Source organism: Arvicanthis niloticus, chromosome 8 (genome assembly GCF_011762505.2).
Source record: "Arvicanthis niloticus isolate mArvNil1 chromosome 8, mArvNil1.pat.X, whole genome shotgun sequence".
Classification (NCBI taxonomy): Eukaryota; Metazoa; Chordata; class Mammalia; order Rodentia; family Muridae; genus Arvicanthis; species Arvicanthis niloticus.
Window position 1 is genome coordinate 25,037,065 of NC_047665.1, and position 19,733 is coordinate 25,056,797.

The 19,733-nt window shown below is 43.5% G+C and overlaps 1 protein-coding gene across 2 annotated transcripts in view; it reads right to left on the reverse strand.

Annotated features, from left to right (window-relative positions):
* Positions 1–2,981: 2,981 nt before the first annotated feature.
* Positions 2,982–19,733, reverse strand: part of Dsp (desmoplakin) — a 47,069-nt gene continuing 30,317 nt past the window's right edge. The window contains exons 13-24 of one of the 2 annotated variants that reach the window (XM_034509956.2): positions 19,297–19,423; positions 18,320–18,521; positions 17,466–17,692; positions 16,449–16,615; positions 15,863–16,001; positions 14,758–14,951; positions 13,657–13,819; positions 13,014–13,097; positions 11,775–11,882; positions 11,106–11,204; positions 7,925–10,219; positions 2,982–6,867 (exon numbers count right to left, since the gene is read on the reverse strand). In XM_034509956.2, coding sequence (XP_034365847.1) covers positions 3,634–6,867; positions 7,925–10,219; positions 11,106–11,204; positions 11,775–11,882; positions 13,014–13,097; positions 13,657–13,819; positions 14,758–14,951; positions 15,863–16,001; positions 16,449–16,615; positions 17,466–17,692; positions 18,320–18,521; positions 19,297–19,423 — 7,039 coding nt within the window. In that variant the 3' untranslated portion in view covers positions 2,982–3,633. The remainder of the gene's footprint in view (positions 6,868–7,924; positions 10,220–11,105; positions 11,205–11,774; positions 11,883–13,013; positions 13,098–13,656; positions 13,820–14,757; positions 14,952–15,862; positions 16,002–16,448; positions 16,616–17,465; positions 17,693–18,319; positions 18,522–19,296; positions 19,424–19,733) is intronic. The other variant, XM_034509958.2, reaches the window with a different exon arrangement.

Here is a 19,733-nt window from a genome sequence, read left to right on the forward strand (position 1 = left end):
TTGCCAGCCCAACAGTCCCATCTCATCTCAGAGTTTAGTGACAACCTTTACAGAAACCTGGCGGATATAGGAAAGATTCGCCAGCTGACCCCGTGTCTCTGGTTGCTGTTTTAATCTGAGGAAATACTCAATGCTAATGCTATGAATCTGTTTAATCACTTCATCCTGTTGGATAGTTCACCATGAACTCAGTTTAATTAAACAGATGTAGAGTTTTTCCCCACTTCCCTTCTCCCTCTCTGGACCTGCTTGCTCTGGCCCAAAGGTTTTTGTTTATTATATGTAAGTACACTATAGCTGTCTTCAGACACCCCATAAGAGGGCATCAGATCTCTTTACGGATGGTTGTGAGCCACCCTGTGGTTGCTAAGAATTGAACTCAAGACCTCTGGAAGAGCAGTCAGTGCTCTTAACCACTGAGCCATCTCACCAACCCCAGATGTAGAGTTTTAAAAGTTATTATTATATACTTTATTATATAAAGAATATTTACTATTCCTGTTGATGCTAGAGTCATCCTATATTTGGTCAATGGAAGCCAGATTAAGATGTGACCTATGTGTCTTTGATGTATCCCCATTAGTCTACGCAGACTTTTATTATAGGCTGGGTTGGGTTTTCCTAAAACTTCTATATTCAAACAGTTACAATGTGACTATGTTTGGAGGTAGGGCCTTTAAGGAGATGAGATCAAGCAAAATTGTGAAGTTGAGCTCCTTATTTGATTTTTTTTTGTAAGTCTTTATTAAAGACGCCTCTCTCACGCTGCAATCAGAGTGAGATAAAGACTAGCATGAGTCTGTGCATGGATGATGTGCAAACCCACAAAGCAGCCCATCCTTTTTACCACAAAAAGAATAGCACGTCCATGCTCACTCCTGCACTCCTCACAGTAGCTAGGATACAGAACCAGTCTAGGTAAGAATCAACAGATGAATGGATACAGAAAACCTGGTAAATATGCACGATGGAATTTTACTTAGCTGAGGCATGTGTAGAGATGCATGAAAATGGACAGAACTGGAGACCATTATGTTAGACAAAATAAGCAAGATCCAGAAAAACAGACATCATGGTTTCCCTCATATGCAGCATTCAGACTCAAGTGTGTATGAGACAAGAAAAGGGATGGAGGAAAGGTGTGATCCAAAGTGAAGGAGAATGATGGAATACATGTGACATAGAAGCAGAAAGGGCCGGGTGGTGGTGGCTCACACCTTTAATCCCAGCACTTGGGAGACATAGGCAGGCAGACCTCCGTGAGTTCCAGGACAACCTACAGTGTTCCAAAGAGAAACCCCCATCTCAAAAAAACAAAACAACAACGAAAGAGAAGGGAAGGGCTGTTTGACAAAAGAGAGGGAATCAGCAAGCAGTGGGGGTAGGAGTAAGAGGGACAAATAACAATGCCATAATGAAAAAGATGTCCAGTCACAAGCCATCAGTCTCAGAAGTCAGCTCTGCAGCTCCTGAATTGTGGCCTTCCAGCCTCCAGAACTGTGGGGTAATATATTTGTTTGAAGCAAGAGGTCCATGGTATGTGATAGAAGCCTGAGGTGATTAAGAATTGAGTGCTCTCTCCCTCCCTCCCTTCCTTCCTTTCCCCTCCACTCCAGCATCATCTTCAGTTTTCTTCTTCCTTTTAGACTTACAAGGGCTATTTTTATACTATGTTTTTCTAACCTAAGACCTATGGCATGGCATACGGAACTCGTTAGTGAATAAAATTAACTTCAAGTCCTCCAAATTAGGAGATGGAGACAAAGAGGAGATGGACTGTGAGAGAAAAAAGAAGAGTATGACTATGAAGGAAAAATACCGTGTTCATTGAAAAATAAAAGTGACATTCAGTTGGCACCAAAAGCCCCCAATAGCATGAGTATATCTGGTCTTTTCTTCATGCTCAGCACTTTATTTGCTGTTCTACATTTTACCTATACAAAAATCTGTGTATTTCATGTTGATGGACGGAAATTGTCCCACTGATTGTTTTATGTGTTTCCTGTCCCCACCCAAACTGCAAATGTCTTGCAGTCAGTGGACTTGTAAATTCTATTGAATTCTCAAAGTACCTTACCCAATACCAGACACAATAGCTCTTTAGCCGGGCGGTGGTGGCACACACCTTTAATCCCAACACTTGGGAGGCATAGGCAGGCAGATTTCTGAGTTCGAGGCCAGCCTGGTCTACAGAGTGAGTTTCAGGACAGCCAGGGCTACACAGAGAAACCCTGTCTCAGAAAAAAAAAAAAAAAAAAAAAAAAAAAGGTCTTCTTTAGGCTCAATGTAGAAGGCTTGGTCCCCAAATAATAGAGCTACTATTATAGAAAGATTTGGGGCAGAGCTTAGAGGAAAGTAGGCCACCGGGAGCAAGTCTCTTTCTTCCACTTCCCCTCCTCTTCCTGCCCGCCCTAAAGTATCTATCCCCACTGCTCTGAGGTTCTGCCTTAATATGAGGCTCTGGTTCACCCAGAAGCAATTATGAACTGAAGGATTATGAACTGAAATCATGAGGCAGAATAAACCATTCCTTATTTTTCAGTGTAGAGCCAAACACTCTTCAGGGGTCCTTTCCATAGATTCAAGAACAGTTTTGTTTTTCCTTTTGGGGGTAAAAATGCAACATTGTTTATTTTGAGGTGATCCAGAAAGGAGTCTCGGTCATTTTACTTCTTTTTCTAGTACTGTGATACTTTGGGCGGGTGCTTCTGAAACTTACTATCCAGAATAAGACAGAGCATGGCTTTGAACTCTAGAATGATCTATATTTTCATAAGCTTTTTTTTCCAAAGAGCTAAGTTGAAAGAACTAAATAGAAGACCATCTCTTCTTAAAAATAAGAACCCAAACTAGTATTTTGATGGGCTTTCTTATTAGCTTTGTTAGTAAAGAAATGATTTAGACCTATTTTATGATACATAAAAATCAGCAATTAAATGCCCTTGTATGTATAAATGCATTATAAATCAAAACACAAAAAGTTCCAATGTCTAAACGTTTATTGCCAGAACAGCAAACTTCATAAAGACACCTTTTTAAAGCACACAGAAAATGACAAGCCATTTGAACAGAAAACCTTGGCTAACAAAAAGCAAAGATTGCTGCTATTGTGGACACAGTCAAGGTAATACCAAACCAAACAAGTGTATCCAAGAATATATGGGTGATACAACCTATGTTCTCAAACTAAAGGAAACTTGGAGCAAAATACTTGGGGTGGGGAGGGACCAGTTTTCTCCTAATGCAGAAAGTGGAACTATTTAGGTGAGAGACAACATAAGGACTAAGCCACCAGAAGTCAGTGTAATTTCTTATATCTCCAGACACAGAAATTGAACCTTATAGACCAAGAAACATTACAGAGAATTGATCAAAACAGGGAAGAAATAAACTCCAAATTCAATGTGTGCTATCCTTACAAATGACTACCACTTCTCATTCATTATATGGAAGTACACTAGTTGAGCTGAAAGCTACAGAGCTAAGTGAGACTTTACTACTGCAGTTTTATTGCAGCGACATTTTAAGCATAGAAAGGTCTACAGCTATACTGCAAGCACCAGGTTTTCTCTGTTTAAGATAAAGTAGAAATTCATACAAATGATCCTACGGTATAGCAACTACTTCTGACCACTAGTACCCAATGGAGCTACTGCTAAATGAATAGGAATAGGAGTAGGAAGAATTCCCCGTCGCATCGAAGCTTCCTCTCCGAGACCCACTGCGGGAACCAGAGCGGGAGCCTGAGCGAGATCCGGATCTCGAACCAGAGCGAGAGCCTGGAGCCGACATGTTATAAGGGCTAGGCAAACCCTTAGAGGACACGGAGGCGGCTTCCAGAAGGCGCAACCCAGTGATGTCTTCCACCATGGAGCGATTCATGGCATCCTTGTAGGAGATTTTTAACTTGGTTTTAGGGCAGGTGAGGATTTTGGCATAGCTGCTGATGTCCTGCAACCTCTGGGCTGCACGGCCATCGATGAAACCTTTGCGGATGGCTTCTTCGGTGCTGATCCTCCCATGCACTTCCGGGTCAACAAGGCCTCCGGTGAGGAACTGGAACTCCAGGAAGCGCTGGCCTGCCTCATAGGGCAGCCATTTTTCTTTCACGGCCTCTGCTGCTGACATCTTCTTCTTTCCTTTTACACCTTCAAAGCCAATGAAGGCCTTCTGGGCAGGCTTCAGCCTGGTGGCCATGTCTTGGTCAATGAGACCCTGAGATACTGCATCTTGAAGGGACAGCTTCTGACCGGTGGTAGGGTGGATGATGCCACCAGTGCAAGCCTGAGCCTCCAGAAGCCTCTGACCAGTGATGCTATCCACAATGCCCCGCTCTATACCTTCTGTAATAGAGATTTTCTCCAGGTTTTCTGTGTCAAAGATGGCCGCAATGGGGCTTGACTCCTCCAGGGGGTCAGAGAGAGAGCTGCTTCGGATGGTTAAATTTCTGACACTGGATATGGTGGAAATCTTACTCACGGACTCGTGTCGGGGACTGCTAAAAACATCATCGTTGACACCCCCGCCCAAGCTGCTGCTGTTGCCAACGCCATTTTTCAAGGAGATCATGTCAGCAAACTGTGTGAGGCTAAGGCTGCCTGATCGGTATTGATCGAAGAACTTCCTGTCAACGAGGCCCTTGTCTATAGCATCTTGAATGTCATACTGACTGCCGGTCTTCCTGTCTACTAGGACCACCCTGGTGGAGCCATCTGATCCTGTGATAGTTATTTCTTCCCACTCACACTCTTGTTCACATAGCTCTTTGAAGGTGTCGTAATCAATAAGGCCTTTCTTGTAGGCCTCCTGAACAGACATCTCCTTATTGGTTTCTGGGTCAACTATGACCACCCGTCGCTTTCTGAGGGTGTTCTTCTGTGAAGTCTGCACCTGTTTCTTCTTCTCTTTTAGAGGCAGCAGGCAGAGCCCCGTTTCCTCATCTTTGATGCACCTTTCTTTCAGTTGCAGATAGGTGAGGTTTTCTTCAGTGTTTGGATCAAAGAAGCCTTTGGTATCATCACTTGGGTCTGAGAGGATTTCGCTAAGCTCCTCGTTAAAATAGCCCCTCTTGTACGCCATGTCAACCGGTAACCGATGGCTCTCCTTTGGATCGATGATACCACCGGTTGCGATCTGTGCCTCCAGTAAGCGAATGCCATGGCCCTTTTCAATGAGTTCCTTGTTCATTGCTTGGAATAAAGAGATGATGTTTCCAGTTTCAGGATCGTTGTAGCCAGTGACGGCTCGTTCTGCAGACAGAAGCTTCTCTTTGAACTCGATGCCCACCAGACCTCTTTTATAGGCTTCTTCCACAGGTAACCTTAAATTGCTGACAGGATCCACTATAAAACCAGTAGCTGCTTGGGCTTCCAGCAACTCCAGAGCAGTACCAGGTCGAACTAAGCCAATTTTCATAGCCTCATAGATGCCAAGCTTCTGTTTGGTGGTCTCGTTGTATATGCCTGCTATACAGCTTGAACCCTGGAGGAAGTCCTTAATTCTCTCGCCAACCTCATCATAAGAAATCTGACCGGATTCCAGTTCATTTACAGTGGATGGTCTCAATATGCCGGAATCAACAAGTTCGGTGACGGTCACAGGTTGTCTGATTCCTTGGAAGGACATGCTTCTCTTCTGTACTGACAGCAGGAGCAGACCTGTATGGGGTTCGATTCTGCATCGTTCTCTCAGCTGCATATAGCTGACCTTCTTCTTGGTGATTGGATCCACGAAGTTCTTCTGACTATCTCGGGGGTCATTCAAGGAGCGATACAAATCTCTATCAATCAGTCCACGGGCCAAGGCGACATCTTTTGGCAAAAAGACACTGTTGACTGGATCAACTACACCCCCTGAAGCAAGCTGGGCTTCCAGCAGGCGCATACCGGTTTCTCTGTCAATCAAATTCTTCTTGATGGCTTCTGAAACAGATACCGTCTTGCCTGAAAATGGGTCATCAAAACCAGTGATGGCTTTCTCTGCTGTGTAGATCTGTTGGCGGTCATCGAAGTCAATGAGATCCCGAGCTATGGCATTGTCCACGGTGAGCTTCTCATTCCGATGGGGATCGATGATACCACCCGTGGCTGCTTGGGCCTCCAGAAGCATGACTGTGGATTCTGGGGTGATAAATTTCTTTCTCTTGGCCTCCACCAAAGAGTATTTTTCCTTTGGAGAAGCAGAAGCACCAGCAATGGCCCCTGCGCCCCGCAGGAAAGGCTGAATCTCTGAAGCCACCTCCTCCACTGACTTCTTCCCCTTCAACAGCTTATCCAGTGTAGTCTTGTCGATCAGCTGGCACTCATACAGCTGCATTGCTGTCACCTTCTTCCTCAGCCCATCAAATACCAGCTTGGAGGAATCAACAGTCCACTCGTACTCAGTCTGGGTCTCCCGATGGGACCCATAGGGGCGCTGCCTGAGTTTGTCGATCTCCTTCTGAAGCCTGCAGCGTTCGGTCTCCAGCTGGGACTGAGTCTCCCTGGTAGACTCCTCCAGCTTTCGTCTGCACCTCTCTTCAATCCTCTTGATCTCTGCCTGGAGTCTCTCGATCTCACTCCTAAGACTGTTCTTCTCTCGCTCACTCTTCTCTCTTTCTGACTCTATCTTCCTAATGGCCTCCTCCTTGCGGGAGTACTGAGTTTTCCACTGGTTCAGGTCATTCTGGATTTGCTGCTTCTCACTCTCCAGGCGCTGTTTCACCCGGCTTTCTGCCTCCAGCGTTGCTTTGGCACGGTTCAGCTCGTCCTCCAGCCGCTGTAGCCTCGCCTTGTCTTGCTCCAGGACTTTAATCTTCACCAGCAGGCTCTCTCTCTCCTGAACAACTTGAGTGCACTGACTCTTTGATTCCTGAATCCTATTAGATGCCTAGAATTCAAAAAAAGAAAGAAAGAAATGGGGAAAACATATTGTTTAGATGCTAACATATGATTAATGTAATTTAACCTCCTTTCCTATATATGTATTTTAAACATAGTCTCATTTTTCCCTGTCTATATTTTCCCTACATATACTGTTAATTTGCTACCTGACACATTACTGAAAAAAAATTATGAAAATGTCAATTGCCAGTTTGGTAAATGGCTTCATACTTACTGTTCCGTGTTCCTTTTTCACAGACATAATTAGAAGTCGTCGGCCTGCCTTACTTTTAACAGTAATGATAGTTTGAAAAGAGAAGAGCAATTTTCTTCCAAGTTAGCATCCCTGATGTACCTACATCTCACCTGGTATACTGTACTGACACACTTAACAAAGCAATACAAATATACAAATAAACACACACCACCCAGCCCCACACAAATATTGTCTATAGAAGTCAAATATATTAGAAGTTATTTTTAAATTAGGGATTGTTAAAAGAAGTTAAACGGAAAGAAACATTAGGCTCATAACCAAAAGACAACAGGGTAATGCATGCAGAAAAGACATCTAAGTAAGGTGGAAATTTAAAATTACCTAAGAAATAATCAATTTCACTGAGAAAAAAAATGAATTAAAGATAACATACAGCCAGACCACTAGATGAGAACCACCTCGTATTTTAGGACGTTAAAATGTTGGTGTTGGGAACTGAACCCAGGACCTTGTGCAAGCTAAGTGCATGATGTAGCACTCAGTGGAAGCCCCAGCCAAGAGCAGAGCATTCGTGGGAAGTATCTTAGATGTTTTTCTCATGCTAAAGTTTTTGAAGTAGGGCCAAGCACAGATTTCCAACAGAATGGCATTGGATGCAGCGAAGAGTGAATTAGGTATTGGAGCGATCTTAAAGCCATAGTATAGGTGTGAGTAATACGTTTATGAGTAGTAAAAAAAAAAGAGAGAGAAATTAGGCATTTTGGAAGCAACAAGACAACAGTTCAGATTAGATCTGGAGTCAGTTACGGGAGAAACAGTGAAGCTTTGATCAAATATTTGTGAATACCTCTAAAGCCTGCTTTTGGAATTTCTCAATTTCCTGTCTCAAATTTTCCCTCTCTCTCTGTAAATCATTAATCAGCCCCTGCAGTTCCAGGGTTCGATTGTTGCTGATCTGCAGCTGGCTCCTTAGCTCCGAAATAGTTGAGTTTTTATCGTTATCTGCTTCACTTCGGCCCCTCCGCAGGTCATCGTACTCCAGTCTCAAGTTCCGCAGCTCTTCCTCCAACATCAGGTGCTCCTTGGTCAGGTTCTCCGTGAGAGACTGCAACCTCTCGATCTCTATTTTACTTTCATTGAGGCTCCTGCTTTTGTCTTCTATGGCCTTCTGGAAATGCTCATTCCTCAAGTGAGCCTGCTTGACGTTTTCCTGTTCCTGTACCAGCTGCCTTCGAAGGGACTCTACATCCAAGGAGAGTCTCCTCAGCTCCTCCTGGGTCCTCTGCTTCTCCCTCAGGTGGCCATCCAGCACATCCCTCTGCTGCCTGAGATCATCCTCACTCCTTTTCTTAACAATGGATGCCTGCTCCAGCTGCTGGGTCAGGTTGGTGATTTTGACGGCTTGCTCTTTCAAAGACCTCCTCATGGCCTCCAGTTCCTCCTCCAGCATCTTCCTCTTGGAGGACTCGTCGGAAGCAGTCCTCTTCAGCCTACTCAGCTCCTCTTCTGCTTTCTGCTTCTGCAGCTGCAGATCCTTCAGGGAGCTCTGGATCCTCGTGATGTCCTGATCCTTCACTGTCCTCTCCTGGGAAACCCTTTCATAGTCAATTCGCAGGCGTGTTAATTCCTGTTCCTGAACCTTCAGTTTGCTAATGGCCTCCGTTGCGCTGTTGTTGGCTTTCTGCAGGTCATACTGAACTCTCTGCAACTTGGAATTTTCATCCTCCAGGCATTTCCTCTCATTGGTTTCTTTGTCGACCAGCTGTTTGAGCCTTTCGATCTCCTTGTTTTTATCTTGGATGGTCTTGGCAGCGTCATCGAGGGACTGCTTGTACCTCATGCTCTCTTCAGTTCGCATCTGAGTGACCTGTCGGAGCTCAATCTCCAACTGCTGTTTCCTCTGAGACATCTCTGAGCCGGTGGCCTTTTGCTGCTGGACATTCTCTTCAACCCTCCTGAGGTTCTCGGTGGTCTGGGCTAGAGTGTTCTTCAGCCTCTTGACCTCCTCAGACAAGCTCCTGTTTTCTCGGGTGAGATTGTCTATCTGAGCTCGGTACCCACTGGTGTCCTCTTCCTTTTGCATGGTCAGCTGGTGGATGGTGGTCTTGGTGATGTTGATCTCAGTCTCGAACTGGTTTTTTAAGCTAATGATCTCCTCATCGTAACTGTTTCTTACCTTACTCAGTTCATTTTCGTATTCCCAGCGACGCTTGGCCTCCTCCTGATACTCAGCTTTGAGTCTTTCAATCTCTTTATTTTTGTCCTGAATCGTCTTGGCAGCCTCTTCCAGGGACTGCTTGTGCCTGGCATTGTCCTCTGAGCGCTGCTGGATGACCTGCTTCAGTTCGATCTCCAGGTGTTGCTTCTTCTGCATGATTTCCGAGCCACTGGCTTTCTGCTGAAGGGCATTTTCCTCCGCTCGCCTTCGCTGCTCCGTGGCCTGCAGGATGCTGTCATTGAGCCTGACTATCTCATCCTTAAGATCTCGGTTCTCCCGGGAGAGTCTGTCAAGCTGGTTTCTGAGATTCTTGGAATCGTCTTCCTTCTGCATGGATATCTCCTTGATGGTGGTCTTGGTGATGTTAATCTCTGTTTCATACTTGTTCCTTAAATTACTCATCTCCTCATTATAGTGGTTTCTTACCTTTGCCAGCTCATTTTCATACTCTCTCTTCCGGGCGCCCTCCTCCTGCAGCAGAACCCTCAACCTCTCTATCTCGTACTCCTTCTCCTTGATGGCTTTCTCAGACTCCAGCTTCTGCCAGCCAAGGTTCTCCTTTTCACACTGCCTTGCCTTCTGCAGCTGATCGTAGTCATTCTTCTGTTGGTCAAACCTGTCTTCCACGGTCTTTCTCCTGCGCTTCTCGTCTTCGATCTCATAGGTCAGCCGGGTGATCTTCTCATTGAGCTCCTTGATCTGACCATAGCACTTGTCTAGGTTTTGCTTGGCTGACTTCCCATCCAGCTCAGCCTGTCTCTTCAGCTCCTCCAGGCTCACAAGCTTTGCTTTGAACTGGGAACACTCTGCCTGGTATTTCTGCAGGTTCTGATCTAGGAACTTATTCTTATTGCAATTTTCCGAGTTGGCATCCCTGGCCAGTCTTAGCTCCTCTTCCAAAACTTCAATCTTGGTATTTTTCAGCTGTGGATATAAAATCAGAAATCATGTTGAGAAGAAAGCACTTTGGACCACAAGGAAGAAAGCACTTTTTCTCTTCAGAGGTATGTGTATTTTACACAGAAGCGCATGCGTGCGTGCGTGCACACGCGCGTGTGTACACACACACACTCACATGCACATGCATATACACACACACGCACATGCACGCACACACACACAATGATATCAGATAAAAACTACCAGAAAACAATCAAAGACCCTCCACACCTCCCACGAAGCCTCCATTGGCTGTTCATATGATCTTAGGGAGTGATAGATCAACTCTGAACTCCAGTCTCCTCATTTTTAAAATGAATAACTTCCCTCATGATCAAAAGCTTATGATTAAATTATTCGTGATGGCACATCCTGTAATCCTACACTTTAGAGGCAGAGACAGGAAGATTGTCAATTGAGGCCAATCTAGTTTTTGTTTTGTTTCATTTCACTTTGTTTAGTCTCAAAAAACAAAACCAAAAAGCTTTTGATTTAATCTACCATACAGAATTTATTCAAAGATAAAAAGCAAATATCCATATGAACTCAATTCTACTCTCAAAAAGGGAGAATAAATTGAATAATTACTTGACATTAAAGATTAAAATTTAGTCTATGGTGAGTCTATCTGAAATTTTATATAAATAAAGCACTAAATGAAACCATAAGGTTTTGACAAAGTAATTACAATTTGGCAAATGCTACCTAAGTCCACTTGGAGCAGCCACTCAAGAGCACTGTACTGAGCCCGGACTCAAACTGCATTAAACCAACTGGAGGAAATGCAATTTGACCAAACTGTATTATAATAAAGCAGTTCTATGCCGTTTCTTTCAAAAAAAAAAAAAAAACCTTCAAGGAAACAAATTACCTTCAGATCTTCCAAACTCTTCAGCATCTCACTCAAGAATCTATAGTAGTCTCCAGACCTTGTAAGTAATTCAATGTACCTTGCATGAATGTCTGCCGCCTTGGGGAAAGAGAAAAATATATATCATTTAAAAAATATTACATTTTTTAAAAGTTCTATATAAGTTGAACAATTTTGCCATCTTAAATTAATAAAACAGTGATATTATAAGATAAACAGTAAATTCCCTTCTATCAGTTATGCTGGATCCAGAATCTAGAAATCCAGCAAAACAAAGGACCAGAGCCATCTCTGTTCTGTCCTCACCGCTCCAGTTGACCTTCTCTGACATCCGTGAGGAAAGCTGTCCTTTAGAAATCTACTACATAACTTCCACTTCTTAGAAGTCTACCTCACCAAATACGGCAAGTCCAGTCCAGTGTATAAATGACACATTCAGACTTCCACCGATGGTTTCCCAAACTGTGGCATGTGTATTGACTCACACCAAAGGGAGACTGTAATAGCTCTGAATTTCAGTGGACACTCTGTACTAGAGAGGTACTGTAGCATGGTAGGAAAGATGGGCAGGAAACAGGGAAAATACAGGTAGAAGGGGCACCAGACATTAAGAGATACGTAATGACTTACGATGGTCAACATTGAGATATGTAATGACTTACTACATACCTCTTGCAGAATCACCCCGGATGGGGACTGAACCATGGTCCTCTTAATAGGTATGTTCAGTAGAGTTTCCAGCCCTGAGGTGTATGATGCCAGCTGGAGTTCATAATCCTGCAGAATAACAAAGTTTAAGAGAAGCATCTTTGTTCTGGTGGTTATTCAAACCCAGGATCCTGCCTGCTAGGCAAATACTCTATCCTGAAGATGTATACTCCAGCCCTTAAGAAATCTGTCTTAGTTTGTTTTTGTTTTTTGAGACAAAGTCTCACTCTGTTCCTGAATGGTCTAGAACTCACTGTCTGGTCCAGGCTGGCCTTGAATTCACAGCAATACTCCTGCCTCAGTCATTAGCAGTTATTATTCCACAGGTTTACATCATCAAATTACTTGGAAAAATATCTCACAAAGGCCCTTAACAATAATCAGTTAATATTGTTAATAAATGAAATATGTTCACTTTTGCACAGAGTGCAAACCTAATGAATAAAGACTAGCCCTTTCCACAGGGATATTTTCAAAGTGTAATAAATTGAAGTAAATGAGATCCAAACTCTTGCCATTTAGAAGTGTAAACCCTGGGGATGGAGAAATGGCTTAGCAGTTAAGAGCACTGGCTGTTCTTCCAAAGGAGCCTGGTTCAATTCCCAGCACCCACATGGCAGCTCACAACTGTCTGTAACTGCACTTCCAAGGGATCTGATACTCTCACATAGTTACACATGCAGGCAGAACACCAATGCATATAAGATAAATATAAATTATTTTTACAAAAGAAGCGTGAGCCTTGAATGGTTGAGCTATCTCTCTAGCCTGAACTCAATGAATAATGACTTAATGAACTTAAACAGGTTCTTCAGGACAGAGCATAGATGATCACTACCCTTAATAAGTTTATAGTCTTTAAAACAAAACAACAAATAATGTAGTTAATAATATTCTTGATAAAATACCAACATTCTTTTATATCTTTAAAATATTCCTTTTGAGTGTATACATGTGGAGGTCAGAGGACAACTTGCAAAAGTCAGTGTTCTCCTAACACTTGTGTTCTGGGGATCAAACTCAGGTTGTCAGACTCAGTAATCAGCACCCTCACCTAAACGAGCCAGCCATCTGGCCAACCATCACCAACCATCCTTTTAAAAAAAAAAAAAATCTTTGGTATTTCCATAGATGAATACAGTGAATTTAGATTCTATACCCTCCCATAGTGTGCCAACATTCTTAATGAAACCAATATACCTTAATCGAGTTTGCGCAAAGTTCAGCGATTTTATGTACTTCTTCTGATTTATCACGTTTGCCAGATATTTCATTGTGCAGGTTCTATACAGAATAAAATATTTCAAATATTAAAGGATACAAATGTAAGTGTTACTTCACCTTTACAGTGGTTATTTTTCCCCTTCAGTCTATTATTATATGGACTCACGCTCAGTAATGGCTTGAGAGGAGGAGAACTTTCCTCCATTGAGACAGAAGTAAGCCTCCAAGTTATCACTACTAAGAGGAGACTTTCGATCAGCACTACTGTATAAGCCCATCTCTTCTTTTATTTTTCTTTTTGAGATAGGGTCAAGGCTGGCCTTGAACTCAAGGATCTCCTATCCCTGCCCCCAACCCCAGCTCCTAAAATTACAGGCAATGCATGCACTTACTCTCAGCTCTAATGCTTCTTTACTATAATGCAAAAACAACCCCCATTATCACTATTCTCCAGTCGTAGTTCTTTGTAAACATTCCAGTCGCTCCTCCTCTGTGCACTCCTTAAACATTCACAAGGTGGATTCATAATATGAAATATTCATCATTTCAAACCAGGAACAAACACAGCTTAAACCCAGTTAATTTCAATAGGGCGTTGGAGTGATGCGTGTGGCTATACCTTCTGCTCATTCAAAAACCGCATGACTGTGTTGGAATCTCCAAACTTCATGGACTCTAAAGAGTCCTGGCGGCGTTTGGCATCGTAGAGCCACTTGCAGAAGCTCTGATAGTTGTCCCGATAGTTCCTCAGTTGTTTGATTTGTTTCTCCAGGTCCCACAGTCTACGGGAAAAAATGTATAAGGTTATTAAGACACTCTTATTACATATTAAAACACATAACACATTAAGTCAGCCTGCAATTCTCCTTGGGGGTCTATCTAAAGGAACTGAAATCCTGCAAACACAAAATCTTAATATGTAAATATTTATCATAGCATTTTTTTCATCATATCCCAAAACTAAAACCCAAATATCCATCAACTGTGATACAATTCCAAACAAAGGAATAGTTGCCAGCCATAAAGAGAGATAAAAGAGCTGCATGTGGCAGAACTTGGGAGGTAGAGGCCGGAAGATGAAAAGTTTAAGGCCAATCTTGACTGCATGGGGCACTGGAAGACAGCCAGGGTTACAGGAGGTCTTAGCTTACTGCTTCCTCCATAAAAACCTAAAAGATAGACAAAATTCATCTGACGGAAATTTAATTTAATTTTTTTAAGACAGATGAAAAAAAATACTAGATGTGATGGCACATGCCGACAATCCTGGTACTTAGGAGGCTGAGGCAGCAGAAGCTCAAGTTCCAAAACAGCCTGAGCATGACCCAGTGACCCAATTTCAAAAAAACAAAGACAAACAAACAAACAAACCAAAAACCAGGGGCTTTGGGGAGTAGCTCGAAGGCAGTGCACTTGTTTAGCATGGAGAAAGTCACAGGTTCAATCCTTACTACCACAAAAATAAATGACTAAGATTAAATAAACCAGATGCACGAAGCATGCCACAACAGACAGGACACCTGGAAGCTACACACTGTGTCGAAGCCACTCACAAAAGTCTACACCCTGCATAAGTGTGTTTGTATAAAATGTTCGCAATAGTCAAAACTAACAGCAGAAAGCAGGCTAGCCAAGTACAGGCCCTGCTTTCTGACAGCGCCAGCACTGGTGGGATCTGAACCACTGAATGGGAGGAGCATGAGGAAGGAGGCCGACACACCTGAAGTCTATCTGTTTATCTATCTTTTGCCAGCGATCCGTCAACTGTGTCACTTTCTCAGTGAATTTGCCCAGGTCCAGGTCATAGAGTGGGTACTGCTGTGAGGACTGGGAGTGGATCTGCTGTGCCTTCTGCAGCTCCGTCTTCATGGTGGCCAGAAGCGACTTTTTCAAGTTCAAGTCATTTTTGATTTTCTGCAAGTTAAAGCGGGAAAAGTGCATACAAGTTAATCTCCTCCTCCACCACTGTATGCCACCCCCGAGTCACTATTTATAACTTATTTATCTACTTCTGGTGCTGAGGCAAAGTAGCATTCTCACCACTGAGCTACCTACTGGCTTGTATCATTGACTTTAAAAGAGGAAGGCCTGGAGATATAGCTCAGTGTTGGAGAAACTTAATGGTCACAAGGCTCTGGATCTGATCCTCAGTATCTCAAAGATAGCAATCCCCCTGCCTCTGCCTCTCAAGTATTGGGATTACAGGCATAATCTACCACACATGGCTGAGAGGCCCTGAGGTGAAGAAATCATTCCAACTCAGGACTCCACCAACAATTCCCACTACAAATCACTTCCATCCTGTTCCTGCTAACAGGCACAGGAAAACATAGTTTCCTGTCAATGATAGACATTAGCCATGTGTGGACAGTAAAGGCAAAAAGGACCCAAACCCCATGAAAACCAGTTGCATGTCTGGGTAAAGCATGGGTAGTGCACCCCAGTAATCCCAGGGCCAGGAGGTTGAGGCAAGAGGAGCTGCAGTTCTAGGCTAGCCTCGGCTATATAGTGCTTTTGAGACCTATGTGACCTACATGAGAGCCTCCCTTTAAAACAAAGGCATGGACATTAGCCTATACTAATATGTCATTACCAACTCACCAATCATATCAAGTAGATCACATAAATGTATGACACTGATGTACTAGAAGAAACTAGTTACAGTGTATATGGGCTCTATCCAGTGTATTATAGGTTTAGCTTTTCCTAAACATATAATCCTAAAAACTAAACACTCATGAAAACTTAGTAAGACTTTGTAGCAGCGGGCCAAGCTCTCCATCACTTCCAAGGGACCAGGCTATAGTTCCAACCCTTTACGTTACCTTCAGCCCGCAGCGGTAAGCCTCCACTTTATCCAGGTCCAGACAGACAGTTTCCTCCTCTGTCAGCCTCGCTTCATAGACCTTCAGCATGTCTTCCGTTTGCAGAATAGCCTGGAGAAGGGCTCTCACAGAGCACAGGCTGCAAAGAGCAAAAGATGTCACTAAAGTTTCCAGTGACGTGATAGATGGCTACTATTGGCTTTCAGTCACTTTTGGGAAACGGGGTGATGTAAAAGCAGTTGAGAAGAGGGTGGGTGTCTTTAAGTAACAAGCTCCAATAGGCCAATAACACATAATGTGTGAGGCAGACGTGTTTCAGGATAGCTTGGTTCCTGGTCGAGCACAGGCCTCGAACCCCGGACCCTAATGGGACGACAATAGGTTTTCAGCCAGAAACCAAGCTATCCTTTCACAGACTTCTGCCCCACAATAATGAATGAAATCAGGCAAGAATGAAGCTTGACAGGGTTGACGATGTGGTCCGTTGAGAGAGCAGTCACCCTCGGCTCTAACCCACACACCAAAGGAAAAACAAACGGAAATTTGAAAGTGCCAACTATTCCTGAGCGGTATTAGCGGTGCACACCTGTTTAAGTAGCCATCTGTGACCCCGTTGATATTCTCCAGCTTCTGAAATAGTCCAAATATCTCATTCTGCAGATAGCAGTATTTTTCAGACCCTCGGAAGTTGGCAAGCATGTCTTTAAGCTGATTGAGAACCTCGGCCAGGGCTTGTGAGTCGTTCTGTACGCTCTGTCAAGAAAGGAGGGGGGACACACATGATTTAAGGTATGCAGCATGCTGTTCTGCTCTGGATAGCAAAGGTTACTGTTTCCTGCCAGGTACCTACCGCATTGCTTGTATACATGCATATGGTAAGAGCACCTAAAATCTACTCTCTCAGAAAATTTCAATAAATACATTATTACCTGCAGTCCCCTGCCGCATACCAGATCTCAGATTCATCTTACTGCAAACGTGTACCCTTTGACCTACATCTCCACACTTCCTCCCTGGCCCACCCCTAGTCATCACTAGGCATTTGACTCCTTATTACATTGTACATGTGAGTGAGATGGCATACTGTCTGTCTTTCTGCCCTTGGTCCATTTCATTCAGCCTAAAATCCTCCAGATTCACATAATTCTCAATTTTTCTTTCTTTTTTAAAAACTGGATAATAGTCCATGTTGGGTTGGAGAAGCTCAGTGGTTAGTAGCCTGCACTGCTCTTGCAGAAGACCTAAGTTGGGTTCCCAGCACCTGCCTATAATGTCAGCTATAGGGGATCTGACACCTTCTTCTGACTTCTGTGAGAACCTATACTCGTGTGCGTATACCTCCCTGACTTTGCCATAAATTTAAAATAAATATATCTTCCATAGTGTAAATATACTATGCTAAGCATATATAATATACGCATATATATTATACGTGCTTCTTAAGATTAGCTTTTAACCTTAAAAACATCTTTAGTGTAGCAATAGAAAATACACTTGCCTATAAACTTGCTTGTACACCATGTACACCATGGGGTGGTTTTCTTCATTTACAGATAGACATAAGGACCTGTGGGATCAGGAGATTAGTGTTAGCAGCTCCTACCTTGAGCTCATTGATTTTCACGGTGATGTGGTGTGTGGAGCCTTGGTCTGTGAGCAGGAGATTTTTAAGCGTCATCCTGGCCTCACAATGCTCCATCTGCCTGCGGATCTTCTGCAGTTCCATCAGCAGCCATGTCTCCTGTTTGTCATTTTCTCTGTTGGTTTCAATCACTTTATTGTGGTTGACATCTTGGCAGGTACCCAGGTGAGTGATTTCAGTTTTGGTGACTGTAAAAATAAGTTAGGACCATAAGTATGAAAGGCTGCCAAGCTGACAAGGTGCTTGAAACTTAAACTGCATGAAAGTATGCCTACTCCCTGTGACTTGATTCTAGAACTCCAGTATACAAATTGTTTTATATATCCGCTATGTAGTAGATAAGGCATATTGTCCCTCAAGGATTCCTGTGCCAGAAGACTGGTCCCTAATATAAAAGTCCTGACGCAGCAGGTCCTTTAAGAGGTAGGCCTAGTGGATGATTAGATTATGAAGGAACCACCCTCAGCAAGGATGACTGTCCATCTCCTGGGAGATGGTTAAATCCCTGGCACTATTCAGACCTCAATAGAGTGATTCCTTCTAAAGGCATCCCATCCTTTCTACATGCCACCGTACCCACTTCTGCTTCTCTGTTGAATTATGACAAAGCCATGGGTCACTCACCAGGCCCCATACTGTTTCCCACCCATTAAATAAGCATCTTTTCTTTACAAATTATCCAGTTTCAGGTATTTTGTTATGTCAACACATAGCATACTACGTGTCTTTCAAAGGAACAGTTTTACACAGGTGGCTTTCCTTTTCAAACTACCTATCTGGCTGATGCTAAGAAAACAGATGCTCCCCGGGCTGACCTGTCTGGTGCTGGGGGTGGCCAGGAAGCTGAATGACCAGGGTCTGGTAATGTTTCTGGGCATCAGTGAACTGAGACTGCATCCTCCGTTTGTCATCGTCTCCAAACATCTCCGAGCCTTGGCTGTTTTTGATGAAATCTTGGTAATGGAGCTCAAGGTCTTCAATGGTCTTCATGTAATCTTCCTGTCTCATCGTTTTCAGCTAGAAGCAAATCAGGCACGGTGAGTTGAGAGACATGAATGCCCCCGTACCCCCATGCAAGGCAGAGTGGGCAGGGCAACCCTCATCATAGGCTAAGATATAAAAGGTCTTGGGGGCTTCATAGGTGTTGCCAAGAAGCACAGCAGTAGCCGGCCAGTGGCTTTTTCCTTCACAGGATATTTTTCTTCAAACACAATAGTATGAAGAAACTCAACTGTAAAATAGAGCAAATGCAGCCTAGCCATTCTAAAAAGATAAAGGACTCAAGGGCCCAAAAACTTCCCATCCTGCCTCCTTCACTTCGTTTATCACTTCGCTAAAGGACTATTCAACCCAAGGCTCTGCCAACCACACCTTAAGGACCTCTGACTTAGAGGGATGTTTTCAGACTTCTTCCAAGAATTCCTCTTGACTTCCCCTTCTGCCTTGTTCCAGTGGATATGTATGACCTCATTCCCATTATCTCTAAGGGGATGGGGGCCCACACTGTCTTTTCCATAAGTATTTTTGGCTTGTCAGGTCCCTTCAGGGGGTATGTCTATTTGTCTCCAAACCAGCCATGTGCTGATTCCACCTTGTTTTGTAGTGCTAGCAGAAGAACCCAAGGCTTCATGCATGCTTTCTATCCCGAGCCCCAACCCTTTCTGTGCAGTAGTGGACAGACCAGTCCTGTGAAAGGCTAAGAGGCCTCACATGGTGGGACACAAGATCTTCATCTGTTCAGTGAACAGTTGCACTGGACCACGTGGCCCTTTAGGCAGCCCCGGAGACATACCTTGGCAATAGTCATGGCTCTGATCTTCTCAATGTCAATCATGCAGTAGTGCCAAGACACCAGGCTCTTCATGTTGATGTAGAGCTGGTTCCACAGAGCCAAGATGGCTTCATAGTACTGCTCAATCCTGGAAGCAAGAAAGGGAAAACATTCCAGTCCAAACAGAAAATCTAGACGGGTTTGCACAACTAACTGCCCATAAGTCTAAACCAAACTTTACAGAGTGATTGTGTAATTTTCAAAACTGTCAACATGTCAATAGATTCAGACTAACCCACTTCCCAGAAGTATACTCTCGACTTTATCTATAGTTATATAGATCATTCAAATCATCCTGGTTGAGATAGGCTATCTGATTCTTCGTTGTATTGATGGTTAGCAGCATTTTGATTCGCATAGAGTTTAAACGCTGACAATTCCTGAACTCTGGGCAGGAA